Genomic DNA, 19,952 nt, shown 5'->3' with positions numbered 1-19,952 from the left:
GGGCATGTTTGTGGATGTACATGTGTCTAACAGGAAATCACACAGCAGAGATCAGATACCACACACATTTCAGAGATCAAATAGTACAGACTGACTGCAGTGTGTCTGAGGTTTTGATGGAGAATTAAAGATTTATGGTTAACTAAAGACTTTGTATCTTAACTCTGACTCACATTAAGGCCAGTGGATCCATGGACTCCACTCAACTTCATTAGGAACACATACCTTGGACCTACGCTCACCAGTCACTTTGTGTTGTAGACTGACCTTATAGGTTGACCATATAGGTGTCCAACTACAGACTATAGCCCAGCTGTTCTCATGTACAATTTCTGTTTGAAAACACAAACACACACACACACACACACACACACACACAAACACACAGACACGCATTCTTAAACTGATGACCTAAACCGGGTTCTGTACTATAAGTAGCAACTTGTGAAAAAGAACTGACCTGACAACATATAACCGTATATTTGTTCAGAGTGAAATGATAGGGGCCTGGGGATTGCTGTGGTTAATGTTCTTCTCAGCTCTTAAAGAGTCAGTTTGATGCAACACAAAGACAAGTGAAGACACAGACAGTGAATACTGATTTGCAGAGACGATAGCACTAATTCAGTGTAATATTGCGTTAGAGTTTATGTGAGTCCAACTCTAAAGAGGGACAGATAAAAGTAAAGGTGGAGAACAGAGACAGTTTGAACTTTCAATCTGTGATCACATGTTTAACACTTTGAGGGCCTCTCAGTCTAGACGACCCTCAGTGATTTCCTGTGCTGCCAGCTTCCTGTTTCTGAACTGGGGTCATTAAAATAGAACAAAATACACAGTACACAGTAGAGGGTTTCTTTTGCCCTCTCATGTTGCAGTTAGACAGAGAGCACTGTTTGTAGTTGTAGACATGTTGTAGAGTGTACCAGAGTGAGGATATAGAAGAATATACATTAGAATGTAAACAGAATGCTGAGAGAGGACACTTTCACTCAGGGTAACGTCTCTCAGTTCATTGTTTCAAAATGATAACATAATTTTATCAAACAGCTAAAATAACGGGATTAGACATGGGTAAACACAAAAAAAATGCAACATCTGTTCTCGGCACCTATTCAATTTGGAAATAAGCTAAACTGTAAATTAATAAGCTATGAATAGCAACAAATGTTTTCCCATTAAATCTTAAATGACTGGACTTTCTGACATACAGTGACATTAAAACTGGGTGACTCCAAACAGTGGAGTTGGAAGATGAGGTGGACAGGCCATGGAAGGAAAGCAGGAGGGAGAAAGAAAGAGACAGAAACAGAGAGAATGAGAAAGGAACTGGTGATGGTCAAACTGGTCAAAGTACCTAAAAGAGGCAATTAAGGTATAAGACTTTATACCAAGTGAACAATTTCAGTTGGAACACATGTTCACATTCACACACACATTCACATTTGACCTCATTCTCAGCTAAATGTCCCTCATGTGTTTTTTTTTTTGTTTTTTTTTAGTTTTTGTGATTTCCTTTCTCCCAGTCAATGTAAAGCAGTTCAGAGGCAGTAAGACCCACAGAGAAACAAGAGAAACCAACTCAATACAAAACAGAGTCGTATCAATAGTTATAACTCAGCATAATCATGTGTTAGAAAACAAAGATGTCTGTGTGTGTTTATGAGAATGATATTGACACTGACAAAACCAATGGAGACAGAGGAGAGTGAGTGGAGATAACTGGTTGTATTCATTTAGACCAGTGCAGATATCATACAGACTCCTGTTCCAGTCTCAAACACAGAAGACGTCTTCACCGAGAGAAAGGCAGCAACTCAACACACAGGTGCTGTATGGAGAGAAAGAGCAGTCATTTATACTGTAAAAGGCCTCATAGCCACAGTGCACTGGATAAAGTCTCTGTCTCTGTTTGTCTCCTCAGGAAGTGACATCACATACTACATACAGTGTGTCTGGGGCTGCTGTGTGTTCTCCTGCTGGCTGTCATCATAGTGCTGTAGTGTGTCTTGTATGTTTCAAAGCTGGAGCAGTTACAAAAGTACTACAACAAGGTGGTAACAGAGCGAGACCAGTTACATACTTATCACCCCAATACAACTGTAGGGTGAGCGAATTTAAAATATAGATATAACAAACTACTTGGTGAGAGAGACTAGTTATAGACCAGTGTTGAGAACTGGAGTAGGGAGTGAATGAATGAGCATTTCAATGAATGAATATTTCATTTGTGTCTTTCATCTGAAAATAAGAACATGAAACTGTAATACTAACACTGCTATACACACATGCACAAACACATACAGACAAGCTAAACAAACACATGTTCACGCATACTTACATTACAACACTAAACTCAGTACTTTGTGCTTTAAAGAGTAGCTTGTGGAAAAGAACTGGCCTTTGAACACTAAGACCATATTCTGTCAGAGTGACATGATGGGGGGCTGGACTTCCTGTGGTCAAAGGTTTTCATGCCTCTGAAAGAGTCAGTTGTATGCAACACAAAGACAGAAGGGCAGTCACACAGACCGACCCAAACATACAGGGACAACAGGACCAATTCAGAGTGATAGTGTGTGTTAGAGAATGGAGATGTCTGTGTGTATGTGTGAGACAGTCAACAGTACTGAGAAAAGAGAACTGGACAGAGGAGAGAGAGTGGAGATGATGGTGAATATTTATGAGAGTGTAGATGCTGTGAGAAAAACAGACACCGACACACAGAGAGATGACACCTCCACTAGAAGAAACCCAGCAACTCAACACACAGGTACTTCTTACACAGGATGAGTGTATATTTCTATACATGTTGTAAATTGTCTGTTACCAAATAATTTCCCTCACACAGATTAGCAGCCATGCTCACCTTGTCTCCTGAAAAGAGCTGAAAAACAGTAAAAAGAGAAACAGTAAGAAACAAAGTATTCTCTGATCACTTCTCCACCATTCTCTGACAACATTTACTCTGACAAATGTCCTCAAAAATGTAATACACAGATAAACAAACAAATGAATAAAATATTTAGGCAGTGAATGAAGACGGACAGGCCTGTCCCACTCGTACTTTCTAAAACCACAGTGGAGGGCATTTTATCAAACAAAGACTGAAATTTACACTAAACCAAATTCAGGTAAAAATTGGCAAGTGCATAATTAACATGAAAGAAGGTTATCCGAAAAACCACGAGGAAACCTTGATTTTTGTGTCAAAAAAAATATGTAATGCAATAAGGAGACTGAGTGGGAGGAATGGAGCCAATACATAATGTGTGTGACTGGGTGTGTTTGTTTATGAGAGAGAGAGAGAGAGAGAGAGAGAGAGAGAGAGTTTGATGCTTGAGAAAGTGTGATTATGTACAATAAAATGAGTAATTGTCATTGAGTTGTGTCTTTTAATCAGAAGATGTACAAGCTGCAGCGACAAAATGAGTCTCTGTGTCTGTTTGTCTTCTCAGGAAGTGACAGACGCTACAGACTGACTGCAGTGTGTCTGGGGCTGCTGTGTGTTCTCCTGCTGGCTGTCATCATAGTGCTGTGTGTCTGGTACACTGTACAATTAAACCAGTTACAGGGCAGTTTCCAGAATTTGACAAGAGAGAGAGACCAGTTAGAAACCAGTTACAACAAAATGATTGAAGAGAGAGACCAGTTAGAAACCAATTATAAGAATGTGAGTGCAGAGAGAGATCAGTTAGAAATCAGATACAACAGCCTGAGTGTGGAGAGAGACCATTCACTCAGACAGCGAGAGGAGTTTCGGTATGGGCTCTCTAAAATAGGTGAGTGAATATTTTAATCTTTATTTCAATGGTCATTTCTTAGTTTCCATTGCTGTGTTGCTGTTTGCTTTTGGAAGACATCAGAGAGTAGATTTGCTGGTGTGCGTGTGGCAGCTGTTGTGCTATGGGTGTTTCTGAATGCAATCATTTTACGAATTACACGTCGTTAAAAATCTGTGGTATTTTATTAACCCTCTACTGTTGTTCAGCAACCTCAAAACAGAGATGATGTTTATCATGTTAATATCAAAATTCTGTGCACAAATATGTATCACATACATGTGATTATCTCTGTTTGTATTCACCATCGTGCAAACAGATAAACATGCACAGAAAGGCTGGATGTGGAGGTATTTTAACCACAGTCTATATCACGTCGGTTTTCAATGGAGGAACTGGAGTCAGAGCAGACAGTACTGCAGAGAGAAATCAGCCGACCTGGTGATCATAAACAGCAGAGAAGAACAGGTGAGAGAGAGACAGAGAGAGAGAGAGAGAGAGAGAGAGAGAGAGAGAGAGAGAGAGAGAGAGAGAGAGGGAGAGAGTAAGAGAGTAATCAGATTGATCACATTTCCTAATACAGGTTAAAGTGATCATGTTTGCCTGTGCTTGTGTGTCTGTGTTGTAATTGCGATGCATATTCATGTGTTACAGGAAGTGACAGTGCTCTGGTCAGATGCTTCACACTGTAGTCTGTTTATGGAGAAAATCAAACACTTCACTAACGATCTGCATCATTTCATTTTCACCCTTTATCACATTAGGAGTTTGTAGATAGCTTGTCCAAGGGCAGTTTTGCAAGTTTTTGGATTGGTCTGACTGACAGAGACACAGAGGGGGTGTGGAAATGGGTGGATGGTACAGCACTGAACACTGGGTAAGAGATCACTGAATTTAACTCTGGTCATGAGACAGTTATTGACTCTTAACACTCAGTCTATTGTTCAGTATGAGAAAGAAATTAAACAGACTGATTCTCTGTGTTATTTCAGGTACTGGGATGGAGGGAGTCCCAGCAATTTGAATGGAAATGAGGACTGTGTTGCTACTGATCATAATTTTTATAGTCTGAAAAGCTGGAATGCTGTGTCATGTTCTAATCGTTTAAGTTTGATCTGTGAGAAGAGACTTTTCTAGTGACATCACAATGGTAATCGTACTTTTCTGATAAGTGTATTTTTTTTTTTTTTTTTTTTATGTGGACTTTGTGTTCGATGGTGTGTTGTGTTTACATTTGTCATCATGAACAGTGTGTGTGTGTGTGGGGGGGGGGGGGGGGGGGGGGGGCATGTTTGTGGATGTACATGTGTCTAACAGGAAATCACACAGCAGAGATCAGATACCACACACATTTCAGAGATCAAATAGTACAGACTGACTGCAGTGTGTCTGAGGTTTTGATGGAGAATTAAAGATTTATGGTTAACTAAAGACTTTGTATCTTAACTCTGACTCACATTAAGGCCAGTGGATCCATGGACTCCACTCAACTTCATTAGGAACACATACCTTGGACCTACGCTCACCAGTCACTTTGTGTTGTAGACTGACCTTATAGGTTGACCATATAGGTGTCCAACTACAGACTATAGCCCAGCTGTTCTCATGTACAATTTCTGTTTGAAAACACAAACACACACACACACACACACACACACACAAACACACAGACACGCATTCTTAAACTGATGACCTAAACCGGGTTCTGTGCTATAAGTAGCAACTTGTGAAAAAGAACTGACCTGACAACATATAACCGTATATTTGTTCAGAGTGAAATGATAGGGGCCTGGGGATTGCTGTGGTTAATGTTCTTCTCAGCTCTTAAAGAGTCAGTTTGATGCAACACAAAGACAAGTGAAGACACAGACAGTGAATACTGATTTGCAGAGACGATAGCACTAATTCAGTGTAATATTGCGTTAGAGTTTATGTGAGTCCAACTCTAAAGAGGGACAGATAAAAGTAAAGGTGGAGAACAGAGACAGTTTGAACTTTCAATCTGTGATCACATGTTTAACACTTTGAGGGCCTCTCAGTCTAGACGACCCTCAGTGATTTCCTGTGCTGCCAGCTTCCTGTTTCTGAACTGGGGTCATTAAAATAGAACAAAATACACAGTACACAGTAGAGGGTTTCTTTTGCCCTCTCATGTTGCAGTTAGACAGAGAGCACTGTTTGTAGTTGTAGACATGTTGTAGAGTGTACCAGAGTGAGGATATAGAAGAATATACATTAGAATGTAAACAGAATGCTGAGAGAGGACACTTTCACTCAGGGTAACATCTCTCAGTTCATTGTTTCAAAATGATAACATAATTTTATCAAACAGCTAAAATAACGGGATTAGACATGGGTAAACACAAAAAAAATGCAACATCTGTTCTCGGCACCTATTCAATTTGGAAATAAGCTAAACTGTAAATTAATAAGCTATGAATAGCAACAAATGTTTTCCCATTAAATCTTAAATGACTGGACTTTCTGACATACAGTGACATTAAAACTGGGTGACTCCAAACAGTGGAGTTGGAAGATGAGGTGGACAGGCCATGGAAGGAAAGCAGGAGGGAGAAAGAAAGAGACAGAAACAGAGAGAATGAGAAAGGAACTGGTGATGGTCAAACTGGTCAAAGTACCTAAAAGAGGCAATTAAGGTATAAGACTTTATACCAAGTGAACAATTTCAGTTGGAACACATGTTCACATTCACACACACATTCACATTTGACCTCATTCTCAGCTAAATGTCCCTCATGTGTTTTTTTTTTTGTTTTTTTTTAGTTTTTGTGATTTCCTTTCTCCCAGTCAATGTAAAGCAGTTCAGAGGCAGTAAGACCCACAGAGAAACAAGAGAAACCAACTCAATACAAAACAGAGTCGTATCAATAGTTATAACTCAGCATAATCATGTGTTAGAAAACAAAGATGTCTGTGTGTGTTTATGAGAATGATATTGACACTGACAAAACCAATGGAGACAGAGGAGAGTGAGTGGAGATAACTGGTTGTATTCATTTAGACCAGTGCAGATATCATACAGACTCCTGTTCCAGTCTCAAACACAGAAGACGTCTTCACCGAGAGAAAGGCAGCAACTCAACACACAGGTGCTGTATGGAGAGAAAGAGCAGTCATTTATACTGTAAAAGGCCTCATAGCCACAGTGCACTGGATAAAGTCTCTGTCTCTGTTTGTCTCCTCAGGAAGTGACATCACATACTACATACAGTGTGTCTGGGGCTGCTGTGTGTTCTCCTGCTGGCTGTCATCATAGTGCTGTAGTGTGTCTTGTATGTTTCAAAGCTGGAGCAGTTACAAAAGTACTACAACAAGGTGGTAACAGAGCGAGACCAGTTACATACTTATCACCCCAATACAACTGTAGGGTGAGCGAATTTAAAATATAGATATAACAAACTACTTGGTGAGAGAGACTAGTTATAGACCAGTGTTGAGAACTGGAGTAGGGAGTGAATGAATGAGCATTTCAATGAATGAATATTTCATTTGTGTCTTTCATCTGAAAATAAGAACATGAAACTGTAATACTAACACTGCTATACACACATGCACAAACACATACAGACAAGCTAAACAAACACATGTTCACGCATACTTACATTACAACACTAAACTCAGTACTTTGTGCTTTAAAGAGTAGTTTGTGGAAAAGAACTGGCCTTTGAACACTAAGACCATATTCTGTCAGAGTGACATGATGGGGGGCTGGACTTCCTGTGGTCAAAGGTTTTCATGCCTCTGAAAGAGTCAGTTGTATGCAACACAAAGACAGAAGGGCAGTCACACAGACCGACCCAAACATACAGGGACAACAGGACCAATTCAGAGTGATAGTGTGTGTTAGAGAATGGAGATGTCTGTGTGTATGTGTGAGACAGTCAACAGTACTGAGAAAAGAGAACTGGACAGAGGAGAGAGAGTGGAGATGATGGTGAATATTTATGAGAGTGTAGATGCTGTGAGAAAAACAGACACCGACACACAGAGAGATGACACCTCCACTAGAAGAAACCCAGCAACTCAACACACAGGTACTTCTTACACAGGATGAGTGTATATTTCTATACATGTTGTAAATTGTCTGTTACCAAATAATTTCCCTCACACAGATTAGCAGCCATGCTCACCTTGTCTCCTGAAAAGAGCTGAAAAACAGTAAAAAGAGAAACAGTAAGAAACAAAGTATTCTCTGATCACTTCTCCACCATTCTCTGACAACATTTACTCTGACAAATGTCCTCAAAAATGTAATACACAGATAAACAAACAAATGAATAAAATATTTAGGCAGTGAATGAAGACGGACAGGCCTGTCCCACTCGTACTTTCTAAAACCACAGTGGAGGGCATTTTATCAAACAAAGACTGAAATTTACACTAAACCAAATTCAGGTAAAAATTGGCAAGTGCATAATTAACATGAAAGAAGGTTATCCGAAAAACCACGAGGAAACCTTGATTTTTGTGTCAAAAAAAATATGTAATGCAATAAGGAGACTGAGTGGGAGGAATGGAGCCAATACATAATGTGTGTGACTGGGTGTGTTTGTTTATGAGAGAGAGAGAGAGAGAGAGAGAGAGAGAGAGAGAGTTTGATGCTTGAGAAAGTGTGATTATGTACAATAAAATGAGTAATTGTCATTGAGTTGTGTCTTTTAATCAGAAGATGTACAAGCTGCAGCGACAAAATGAGTCTCTGTGTCTGTTTGTCTTCTCAGGAAGTGACAGACGCTACAGACTGACTGCAGTGTGTCTGGGGCTGCTGTGTGTTCTCCTGCTGGCTGTCATCATAGTGCTGTGTGTCTGGTACACTGTACAATTAAACCAGTTACAGGGCAGTTTCCAGAATTTGACAAGAGAGAGAGACCAGTTAGAAACCAGTTACAACAAAATGATTGAAGAGAGAGACCAGTTAGAAACCAATTATAAGAATGTGAGTGCAGAGAGAGATCAGTTAGAAATCAGATACAACAGCCTGAGTGTGGAGAGAGACCATTCACTCAGACAGCGAGAGGAGTTTCGGTATGGGCTCTCTAAAATAGGTGAGTGAATATTTTAATCTTTATTTCAATGGTCATTTCTTAGTTTCCATTGCTGTGTTGCTGTTTGCTTTTGGAAGACATCAGAGAGTAGATTTGCTGGTGTGCGTGTGGCAGCTGTTGTGCTATGGGTGTTTCTGAATGCAATCATTTTACGAATTACACGTCGTTAAAAATCTGTGGTATTTTATTAACCCTCTACTGTTGTTCAGCAACCTCAAAACAGAGATGATGTTTATCATGTTAATATCAAAATTCTGTGCACAAATATGTATCACATACATGTGATTATCTCTGTTTGTATTCACCATCGTGCAAACAGATAAACATGCACAGAAAGGCTGGATGTGGAGGTATTTTAACCACAGTCTATATCACGTCGGTTTTCAATGGAGGAACTGGAGTCAGAGCAGACAGTACTGCAGAGAGAAATCAGCCGACCTGGTGATCATAAACAGCAGAGAAGAACAGGTGAGAGAGAGACAGAGAGAGAGAGAGAGAGAGAGAGAGAGAGAGAGAGAGAGAGAGAGAGAGAGAGAGAGAGAGAGAGAGAGAGAGAGTAATCAGATTGATCACATTTCCTAATACAGGTTAAAGTGATCTTGTTTCCCTGTGCTTGTGTGTCTGTGTTGTAATTGCGATGCATATTCATGTGTTACAGGAAGTGACAGTGCTCTGGTCAGATGCTTCACACTGTAGTCTGTTTATGGAGAAAATCAAACACTTCACTAACGATCTGCATCATTTCATTTTCACCCTTTATCACATTAGGAGTTTGTAGATAGCTTGTCCAAGGGCAGTTTTGCAAGTTTTTGGATTGGTCTGACTGACAGAGACACAGAGGGGGTGTGGAAATGGGTGGATGGTACAGCACTGATCACTGGGTAAGAGATCACTGAATTTAACTCTGGTCATGAGACAGTTATTGACTCTTAACACTCAGTCTATTGTTCAGTATGAGAAATAAATTAAACAGACTGATTCTCTGTGTTATTTCAGGTACTGGGATGGAGGGAGTCCCAGCAATTTGAATGGAAATGAGGACTGTGTTGCTACTGATCATAATTTTTATAGTCTGAAAAGCTGGAATGCTGTGTCATGTTCTAATCGTTTAAGTTTGATCTGTGAGAAGAGACTTTTCTAGTGACATCACAATGGTAATCGTACTTTTCTGATAAGTGTATTTTATTTTATTTTTTTTATGTGGAGTTTTGTGTTCGATGGTGTGTTGTGTTTACATTTTTCATCATGAACAGTGGGGGGGGGGGGGGGGGGGGGGGCATGTTTGTGGGTGTACATGTGTCTAACAGGAAATCACACAGCAGAGATCAGATACCACACACATTTCAGAGATCAAATAGTACAGACTGACTGCAGTGTGTCTGAGGTTTTGATGGAGAATTAAAGATTTATGGTTAACTAAAGACTTTGTATCTTAACTCTGACTCACATTAAGGCCAGTGGATCCATGGACTCCACTCAGCTTCATTAGGAACACATACCTTGGACCTACACTCACCAGTCACTTTGTGTTGTAGACTGACCTTATAGGTAGACCATATAGGTGTCCAACTACAGACCATAGCCCAGCTGTTCTCATGTACAATTTCTGTTTGAAAACACAAACACACACACACACACACACACTCACACACACACAAACACACAGACATGCATTCTTAAACTGATGACCAAAACCGGGTTCTGTGCTATGAGTAGCAACTTGTGAAAAAGAACTGACCTGACAACATATAACAGTATATTTGTTCAGAGTGAAATGATAGGGGCCTGGGGATTGCTGTGGTTAATGTTCTTCTCAGCTCTTAAAGAGTCAGTTTGATGCAACACAAAAACAAGTGAAGACACAGACAGTGAATACTGATTTGCAGAGACTATAGCACTAATTCAGTGTAATATTGTGTTAGAGTTTATGTGAGTCCAACTCTGAAGAGGGACAGATAAAAGTAAAGGTGGAGAACAGAGACAGTTTGAACTTTCCATCTGTGTTCACATGTTTAACACTTTGAGGGCCTCTCAGTCTAGACGGCCCTCAGTGATTTCCTGCGCTGCCAGCTTCCTGTTTCTGAACTGGTGTAATTAAAATAGTACGAAATACACAGTACACAGTGCAAGTCAAGTTTTCTTTTAATTATTTTATTTTATTTTGTCCTCTCATGTTGCAGTTAGACAGAGAGCACTGTTTGTAGTTGTAGACATGTTGTAGAGTGTACCAGAGTGAGGATATAGGAGAATATACATTAGAATGTAAACAGAATGGTGAGAGAGGACACTTTCACTCAGGGCAACATCTCTCAGTTCATTGTTTCAGAATGATAACATAAATTTATCAAACAGCTAAAATAAGGGATTAGACATGGACAATCAAGAAAATGCAACATCTGTTCTAGGCACCTATTCAATTTGGAAACAAGCTAAACTGTAAATTAATAAGCTATGAATAGCAACAAATGTTTTCCCATTAAATCTTAAATGACTGGACTTTCTGACATACAGTGACATTAAAACTGGGTGACTCCAAACAGTGGAGTTGGAAGATGAGGTGGACAGGCCACGGAAGGAAAGCAGGAGGGAGAAAGAAAGAGACAGAAACAGAGAGAATGAGAAAGGAACTGGTGATGGTCAAACTGGTCAAAGTCACCCTAAAAAGAAGCAATTAAGGTATAAGTCTTTATACCAAGTCAACAATTTCAGTTGGAACACATGTTCACATTCATACACATTCACATTTGACCTCATTCTCAGCTAAATGTCTCTCATGTGTTTTTTTTTTTTTTTAGTTTTTGTGGCTTCCTCTCTGCCAGTGAATATATAGAACAGTTCAGAGGCAGTAAGACCCACAGAGAAACACAAGAAACCAACTCAGTACAAAACAGAGCCATATCAATAGTTTTAACTAAGCATAATCATGTGTTAGAGAACAAAGATGTCTGTGTGTGTTTATGAGAATGATATTGACACTGACAAAACCAATGGAGACAGAGGAGAGTGAGTGGAGATAATTGGTTGTATACATTTAGACCAGTGCAGATATCATAGTGACCCCTGTTCCAGCCTCAAACACAGAAGACGTCTTCACCAAGAGAAAGGCAGCAGCTTAACTCACAGGTGCTGTATGGAGAGAAAGAGCAGTCATTTATACTGTAAAAGGCCTCATAGCCACAGTGCACTGGATAAAGTCTCTGTCTCTGTTTGTCTCCTCAGGAAGTGACATCACATACTATATACAGTGTGTCTGGGGCTGCTGTGTGTTCTCCTGCTGGCTGTCATCATAGTGCTGAGTGTCTTGTTTATTTTAAAGTTTGAACAATTACAAAAAAACTTTAGAAATTTGACTAAAGAAGGTGATCGGATAAAAACCAGTTACAACAACTTAAGTATACAGAGAGACCATCTACAAAGCCGTTACAAGAAGCTCATAACAGAGAGAGACCAGTTACAAACTGATAACCAAAAATCAGCTATAGAGAGGAAGGATTTACAAAACGGATATAACGACCTACTTAAACAGAATAACCAGTTACAGACCAGTCTTGAGAACAGGACAAAGGAGATGGACAAGTTTCTGGGAGAGCTGAGAGGATACAAGCGTAGCCTCTCTGATCTGGGTGAGTGAAAAAGTTTATGTGCATGTTTTAGTTAAATCACATCCTTATGTAGATGCTTCAATATAATCACATCTTTGCTTGCTGATTAGATCTACACACTCTTTTGTTTGGTCCTCATATTCCGAGATGCTTATGTTGACAAACACCTGAGAATTCCTACAAATAAGGGCCCTTTCATTAATGTATGTGTACAAAATATCCTGATTTTCCACATACAATATTTCATATCAGTTCAGACATTTGTGAGATTCATAGCTGCATTTCCAGGATATTTAATAGAGTCTTGCATTGGCTACATCTACTATAAATATGTGATAAAAAAGACCATACTTAAAGACAATACTGATATGATGAGATTTGATTATATTATGGTCCCACAGTGGACAGAAAGTTAATATCACAAGTGATAGCCACAAGTTAATATCACAAGTGTATGTGTGTGTGTGTGTGTGTGTGTGTGTGTGTGTGTGTGTGTGTGTGTGTGTGTGTGTATGTGCGTGTATGTGTGTGTGTATGCACAGACATAAGTGTGTGTTTGAGGCAATACATGTAAGTTGCTCTCAATTCTTTTTCTACTTATTCTGTGAACAGGTAAAGACATTCTGCAGAGATGGTTTTACTTCAGTTCCAGTCTGTACTACATCTCTACTGAAACAAAGAACTGGAGTGAAAGCAGACAGGACTGTATAAAGAGAGGGGCTGATTTGGTGATAATAAACAACAAAGAGGAACAGGTGTGTGTGTGTGTGTGTGTGTGTGTGTGTGTGTGTGTGTGTGTGTGTGTGTGTGTGTGTGTGTGTGAGAGAGAGAGAGAGAGAGAGAGAGAGAGAGAGAGAGAGAGAGAGAGAGAATCATGAATAGAAAATGGGCCTCGATGCAGAGTAGTGTTTTTTTTAAAGTGAACTCAAGTCTGACAGTATTGGGTCAATCATTGGCAATCAAAGCCCTAAGAGCAAAGACATTATCCAACACACAGGCAAAGACTCAACAATAAACAGGGCAAACAGGAGTGTCAGAGGGACAAGTATGAGAACAAGAACAAGTGTGAGTGATGATTAATTAACCATTAGTTAATTAGATCAGTAGGCAGAAGAAGAAGAATGCTGATAGATGGATGCAGATGGGATGGCATGAGAGAGAGAGAGAGAGAGAGAGAGAGAGAGGGAGAGAGAGAAAGAGAGAGAGAGAGAGAGAGAGAGGGGAGGGAGAGAAAAGAAAGAACTACGTAAACATTTAAATATTTAAATGTTCATTTTGTGCATCATCATCAGGAGTTTGTTAATAGACTGTGGAAGATGAGTCAGTCAGGCCTTTGGATTGGTCTGACTGACATAAACACAGAGGGGGTGTGGAAATGGGTGGATGGTACAGCACTGAACACTGGGTAAGAGATCACTGAATTTAACTCTGGTCATGAGACAGTTATTGGTCATTTTATAGTTATTATTTATTAACCCTCAGTCTATTGTTCTGTATGAGAAATACATTAGACAGACTGATTCTCTGTGTTATTTCAGGTACTGGGGTAAAGGGGAGCCTAATAATAGTGGAAATGAGGACTGTGTTGTCCTTGACAGACCTGACACTTGGATTGATGTATCATGTGACACCAAAACTAAATATATTTGTGAGAGGAAAATATCAACACACAATTAGACAAATTTAAGTACAAACATTTTCTTCACATGAACATTTCACAATTTTTGCTTTGGGGGGGGGGGGGGGGGGGGGGAGAAAACAAAGAAAAAGAAAATAAGAATAATAGTATTTATATGCATTAATATCTGCAATTTCATGTTTTATTTTAATTCATATATTAGTTTTAACAAAGTTAAAGATGTTTTGTTGTTGTTGTTGTTGTTGTTGTTGTTGCAGTTGTTGTGTTGTTGAGAGTTCTCTCTTTTACTTTACAACTTTTTTTTCTAAAATTGTTGTCATGATTTCCATGACTCTGCAGAGATGTCATTAAAGTTTAAAAACTTGATTTATAACCATGTATAACTGTATTTACTGGTTATAAATCACTTTCACCAAGTCTTACAATGTCTGTCAGTTCCTCACATTGTCCAGTTTTTCTACTGGGAAAACAGGTCCACAACATCTCAAGTGTCAACTTCCACCATAACTTCACCTTAACATCGGGTGGTTAATTAATCGTGAATAATGAACCCATTTCTTGATCAGGTGTGATGAAACACATGTATATCAGTATCATGCAGCTTGTATCGATCACTAATGTCTGACTATCATTTTCAGAATGTCAGAAAAGTAACATTTTTATCACAGGCTTTGTAATACTCACTCTTCCTCTCACCTGACAGCCTTTTTAATCTAAGAGGGCGAAAACATGAACTTCCCATAGTTTAACATAGTCAACCGATATAACATCCACACTGACCATGTGCTAAAGAAACACACACTGAAGACACAGTGTTAACTACACTGTGTGCTCTAATCAACAAAAGAACAGAGGAAACAGGTCAAGGGCCTCTTTACAGGAAACTGCAGCACTGCATCAACATATGTTGCCTCTTTAGACAGAACGTATATGATATGACCTTCATGAATATGTCTCAGAAACCTGACAGGTTCCCTCAGCATTAAGGAACATGGCACAGATAATCTCTGTTGTGAATATCATCATCTTTTGGTTTTTACTGGAGAATGTGGAAAATGATTTCACAGGCAAGAAAACATGTGGTGGCCTGAATGCACCAGAACTGATGTTCATATCTTTCAGGTGAATTGTGATGACTGTGTAAAAAAGACATCTAATAAACTTCATATAAATGACAGGATTTACAGAATGTCCCACTCTGAATTCAGATCTACATCAACTGCAGACCCTCTCAGTGTAAACAGCCCTCAGTGAATGATCTGATGTAATTACTCCAGCAGTATCAAACCCAGACCATGTCAATGACAATGAGTGGACTCTCCAGTGGGAACACTGTAGAGGACAATCAACTCTGATGACAATGACCGAATGTTATGTTTTCAAGGCCATGACAGCGAAAGAGGTACCAGTCCATAGCACAGCACTGTAAACACCAAGAATTATACACTCAAAGCACCACAAAACAAAGAACTGTTAAACGCTTAGTCAGAGAGACTTTTATTTATGACAAAATATCATCAAAATAACACCTACTGCCTATACTAATTAAACCAAACGAGTTTAATTAAGTAAAATACCACGAGAGGCAACACACAATGCCAAAACAAGAATCAATTTTTCTAAAAATTACAACACCATAGAAGACAATAAGCACCGCGAGATAATAAGCAGCTTACTGGGCGAACCAAGTACACCCATAAAGGCAGGCCAACACTGGTCTCATGTATTGTCAAGGGTACTAACTTTAGCAAGAGAGAGCCTTGCCTCAATGAAGTACTCACAAAAGACAGTGCGCTTTAGAGCCGGTATCTTTACAGCTGAGCTTCAGGGAAAAATCGAAAAACAGGCATTCTCGGAAAAAAAAAAATACAACCACATGTCGCGCCACATAATTTCGTGTAAATTTCATGCCAGTCTTCTCACAGTAACAACCCCATTTATAAACGAGATTTACACTCAGATGAATCTCTAACACTCTGCGCGCCACAATGTACCGAAATTGTGCCGAAGTCGCGGCGCAGGACTGCCGGACCTGCCTGACAGTGGTCCGGAACAAGACAAGAAAAGATGTATGGGGAGAAGAGAAACACAGAATGAGTAAAAATGTCTGCGGCTTTGCACAAAAACTAAACCACGAATAACAGATCAACAGAGCAGAGACGAAACTCTATGCAATTATCGAAAACAAAGAGGCAGAGACAAAATACAAAAGAAACAAAACAAACGGAAATCGAGGGGAAATCCATAACTTATTGGAAATATCATGAAATATCATTACTGAAATCTTTAAAACTCACCAAACTGTCCGTCAACTCACGCCACTTCACCAGGAATAAAACAGTCAGTAGGATTTAAATAATTATGCTGGAAGTTTCCAAAAGCTATAAACTTCCTGCTCAGCGTTTTCTTAGAAAGAAAGAAACCGAAAGCGAAAACATGCTCCGCCCTGTGCGAGAACACTCAAACAGCACCCTGCGTTTGTGCATCCGATAGGAGTACAGGTGCACGTGTGTTCTGTTCTATTGGGTAAAAATCAAAGTAACTGCATTTACAGCGAACAGACAGAAAATCGACAATTTATATCGTACACTATAAGGTAATAGTAATGGGTCAGTTCGTTACATTATAACCTGACTCTTACAGCACTTCTTTCTCCATCCATTTCAGATCAGGACTCGACAAGACAGAATCTATATGAGAGCGCAACTGTCTGTTGATATAATTAATGCTAGTGTTTTGTTTACTTTCGCACTATCATATCTGGTGTATGGAGGTTGTTACGTGCGGCGCACAGTGCGTTTTATTTGTGCGTCTTGTCTCTCTCTCTCCCCCGAGGTACCCAGCTGTGGCGCGAAAGGCTGTCAGTCCATCTGGCCTGGTGTTAGGTCCCGCCTCTCCATGCCAGCCTGGCCAACCAGCAACGGAGTGCCCCTTTTCGGCTTGGCCAACCGGACGCGGAGCGCCAACATTTAAAGAGGCTTGATGTGCTGTGTGTTAGATTTCGATCTCGTTGCTTGCCCTTTTGCCTTTCGTGTGTTTCTACTATTATTACAAACCCGCGGTAGTGATCACGCTGTATAGGGTTAGGTTAAAGGTGGGTGGCACTCTTGTATTTTTGTTACTAGATAGTTAGTGTAGTCAGGTTTCCTTTGGCTCTGCCACCTTTTTGTTTTGTAGTCTAGTGTGTGTTTTTCGGTAGACAGGGTGGTTTCATTTCTTTGGCACCATCTATCGTCCTCTCCCACCTTCGTGTGTTTTTGTGTGTCCTTATAAATACACCTGTACATATTTTGTATATATCACTTTGTAAATATTCCCAAATATGTCGTGCACTTTCTTTTACACTGATTCCCTGTGTCCGTGGTTTTCTCCCCCATCACACCGTCCCAAAACCAGCACAGGTGGTGGGTTCCTTTATGCTATGTCCCCCCTGCATACCCCTAGACACCACACTACACCGGGGACGTAACAGAGGTTCATACAATGAGTATAAATGAGTTAAGGGTTAATGCCACAGACATGTGTTTTCCATCAGAAAGACACACACACACACAGTTCAACCAAAAGAACCACTGGTAACTGTAGATAGGTTTGATTTCGTATCATTTGAAAAAGCAGATATCTGTGCTGAATGTTTTCACAACGCCCATTTACATGACTCCTCATCTGAACAAAGTCTTAACTAAAGCACTAGTACTTAAAGAGTTAACATTTCACATTTTACCCACACTCACAGAGTAGACGTTTGTCAAGAACTCACTGTGGTGACAACATCCTGTCCACCAGTGGGCAAAAGCTCGTCGTCTCACATGTGCTCACACGGTGGAAAAAACTCAGCACATGGGCAAACAACTCAAACAAACAAACAAACACTAACTCAGTGTGTGTCTGACCATAGAGACATCTGTGTATCTTAATAATAATCTAAACAGCAATGACACCCATGAGCTGGATAGAGGAGAGTGAGTGCAGATGATGGTGGATATTGATAACAGTGCAGATGCTGTAATGGTCCCAGATCCCAGCATGCAGATAGAGAATGTCTCCACTAAGAGAGCTCTAGCAACCCCTCGTCAATGAGCATCAGGTTTTCAACGTGGTATGAAATGGAGAAGTACATTTCACACCTCGCTGACATTTTCACACTTTTCAGCTTCTCTACGCTCCATAAGCACAGCAAAGCCCCATCAGTTCACCACAGCTCTGAAAACTGTGAAACACATGCTGAGAACAGACTCAGTGTAATGAAATCATGTCAGACACACACATCAGTGTAGCATCGGAAACACCGGGCAGAGGAGAATGGAGTTGTGTGAAGACATTGATACCAGTGGAGACCCTACTGACATTAAACATACTGTTGGTCTCATTCTCAATACACATATAAAATGTCATTTGAAAGAGGTGAGTTTCAGGGCATTTGGTGAATGTGTCCAGTATGTCAGAGCATCTGATGGAGAGAGCAAATTCATTCAACCATTTTGGGGCTAGTTGTGAGAGGGTGTGCGATGGAGACCTTAACTCACACCCAGTCTGTATCACCAGGCCTCTTGGTGAAAGATATATCAAACCCAGCCTCATTGTGAGTGTCAGAGTATGAACCATGTTTCAGGAATGCAGAGCAGAGTGCTGATAGGTGGATTGGAACTGGGGGGGAGGAAACTTAAGCTTGACAGTGAAATACATACAGGATGAAAACTTCTCCTTTCAAAGTCCTGTTACTCTACATGTTTCACACATCATCTCAGACACAACAGTCTGGTTCACACGGTCTTTTGTGTAAGATGCATGAGACACTGAGCGTGTTGAACTTGTGCACACTTTGTCAACAGGTCCAAATAAGGCCAGCGAAGTGTTTCCAAAATCTCATTGGTTAAAATGTACGCAGGGCATCTCACACATTGACTTCCCACAGTATTAAATATGTGAAGAGGAAGTACACAGGAGAGAATACGCACATCGGGGTAAAGAGATTAAAGAGATCTGAAGAGTACAGCTGTACCACCTAACAGAGCAAAATGGAGATGGATGAGAATATCTATGCTAACATAGACACTGCTGTTGGGCATAGAGAAAACACATCTGACCCTGGAGACAAATGTGAGGACATTTATACCAGACAGGATGTTGTTTCAACTCAGAGTCAGAGAGATTCCACAGTCAATGAGAATAATCCACGATCTCAAGCTGAAGGTAAATGCTCACTCACAACGCACGCACACACATACATAAACACGCACACACACACACACCCACACACACACACACACACACACACACACACACACACATACACACATACACAAACACACACACAATCAAATCAAAATCATGAATGAAATGAAATCATATGCTCTCCCCTCAGGAAATAAGATCTATAGAGTGGTTGTATTATGTCTGGGGCTGCTGTGTGTTCTCTTACTGACAGTCATTATAACTCTGAGTGTGAAGAATGCAGCTGAGAGAGATCAGTTAGAGAACAGTAATGACAATTTAGTCCAGGAAAGAGACCACTTGAAGACCAGTAACAGCAACTTAGTCCAAGAGAGAGACCAGTTGAAGACCAGTATTAGTAGTCTGAGAAACGAGAGGAACCAGTTACAGATCAGTAATGACAATTTAGTCCAGGAAAGAGACCAGTTGAAGACCAGTAACAACAACTTAGTCCAAGAGAGAGATACTCTTAAGGAGCAGCTGTCTGATTGTGGTGAGTAGACATACTGTTATATCGTGATGTTTTATTAATCTTAAACCTTTTTCAACCTTTTCCTATTAAACTTAAAGGCTTTTCAGAATCTTGAATTTGACTTTCATTTTTTATGTGACAGAATGTGTTCAGTTTTGTTTCTTTCTCTCTCTCCCA

At 40.0% G+C, this 19,952-nt stretch overlaps 1 protein-coding gene and 1 long non-coding RNA gene across 2 annotated transcripts; both read left to right on the top strand.

The window, feature by feature from the left end:
• The first annotated feature begins 4,209 nt into the window (after nucleotides 1–4,209).
• LOC115823960 (uncharacterized) lies at nucleotides 4,210–4,918 on the top strand. The gene is made up of 3 exons (XR_004025645.1): nucleotides 4,210–4,250; nucleotides 4,547–4,659; nucleotides 4,775–4,918. It is a non-coding gene; the product is annotated as an uncharacterized LOC115823960 (long non-coding RNA).
• A 3,626-nt stretch (nucleotides 4,919–8,544) lies between these two features.
• On the top strand, nucleotides 8,545–17,062 carry LOC115823749 (CD209 antigen-like protein A; the record flags this gene model as incomplete). Its single annotated transcript, XM_030787778.1, has 6 exons — nucleotides 8,545–8,612; nucleotides 8,646–8,743; nucleotides 13,063–13,205; nucleotides 13,743–13,855; nucleotides 13,989–14,067; nucleotides 16,925–17,062. Coding segments are annotated over 6 exons (639 nt in total), but the record flags the coding sequence as incomplete, so codon positions are not given.
• Between the last annotated feature and the right edge of the window lie 2,890 nt (nucleotides 17,063–19,952).

Source organism: Chanos chanos, chromosome 11 (genome assembly GCF_902362185.1).
Source record: "Chanos chanos chromosome 11, fChaCha1.1, whole genome shotgun sequence".
NCBI lineage: Eukaryota > Metazoa > Chordata > Actinopteri > Gonorynchiformes > Chanidae > Chanos > Chanos chanos.
The sequence above is the reverse complement of the archived record's forward strand: the minus strand, read 5'-3'. Positions and strand labels throughout refer to the sequence as shown.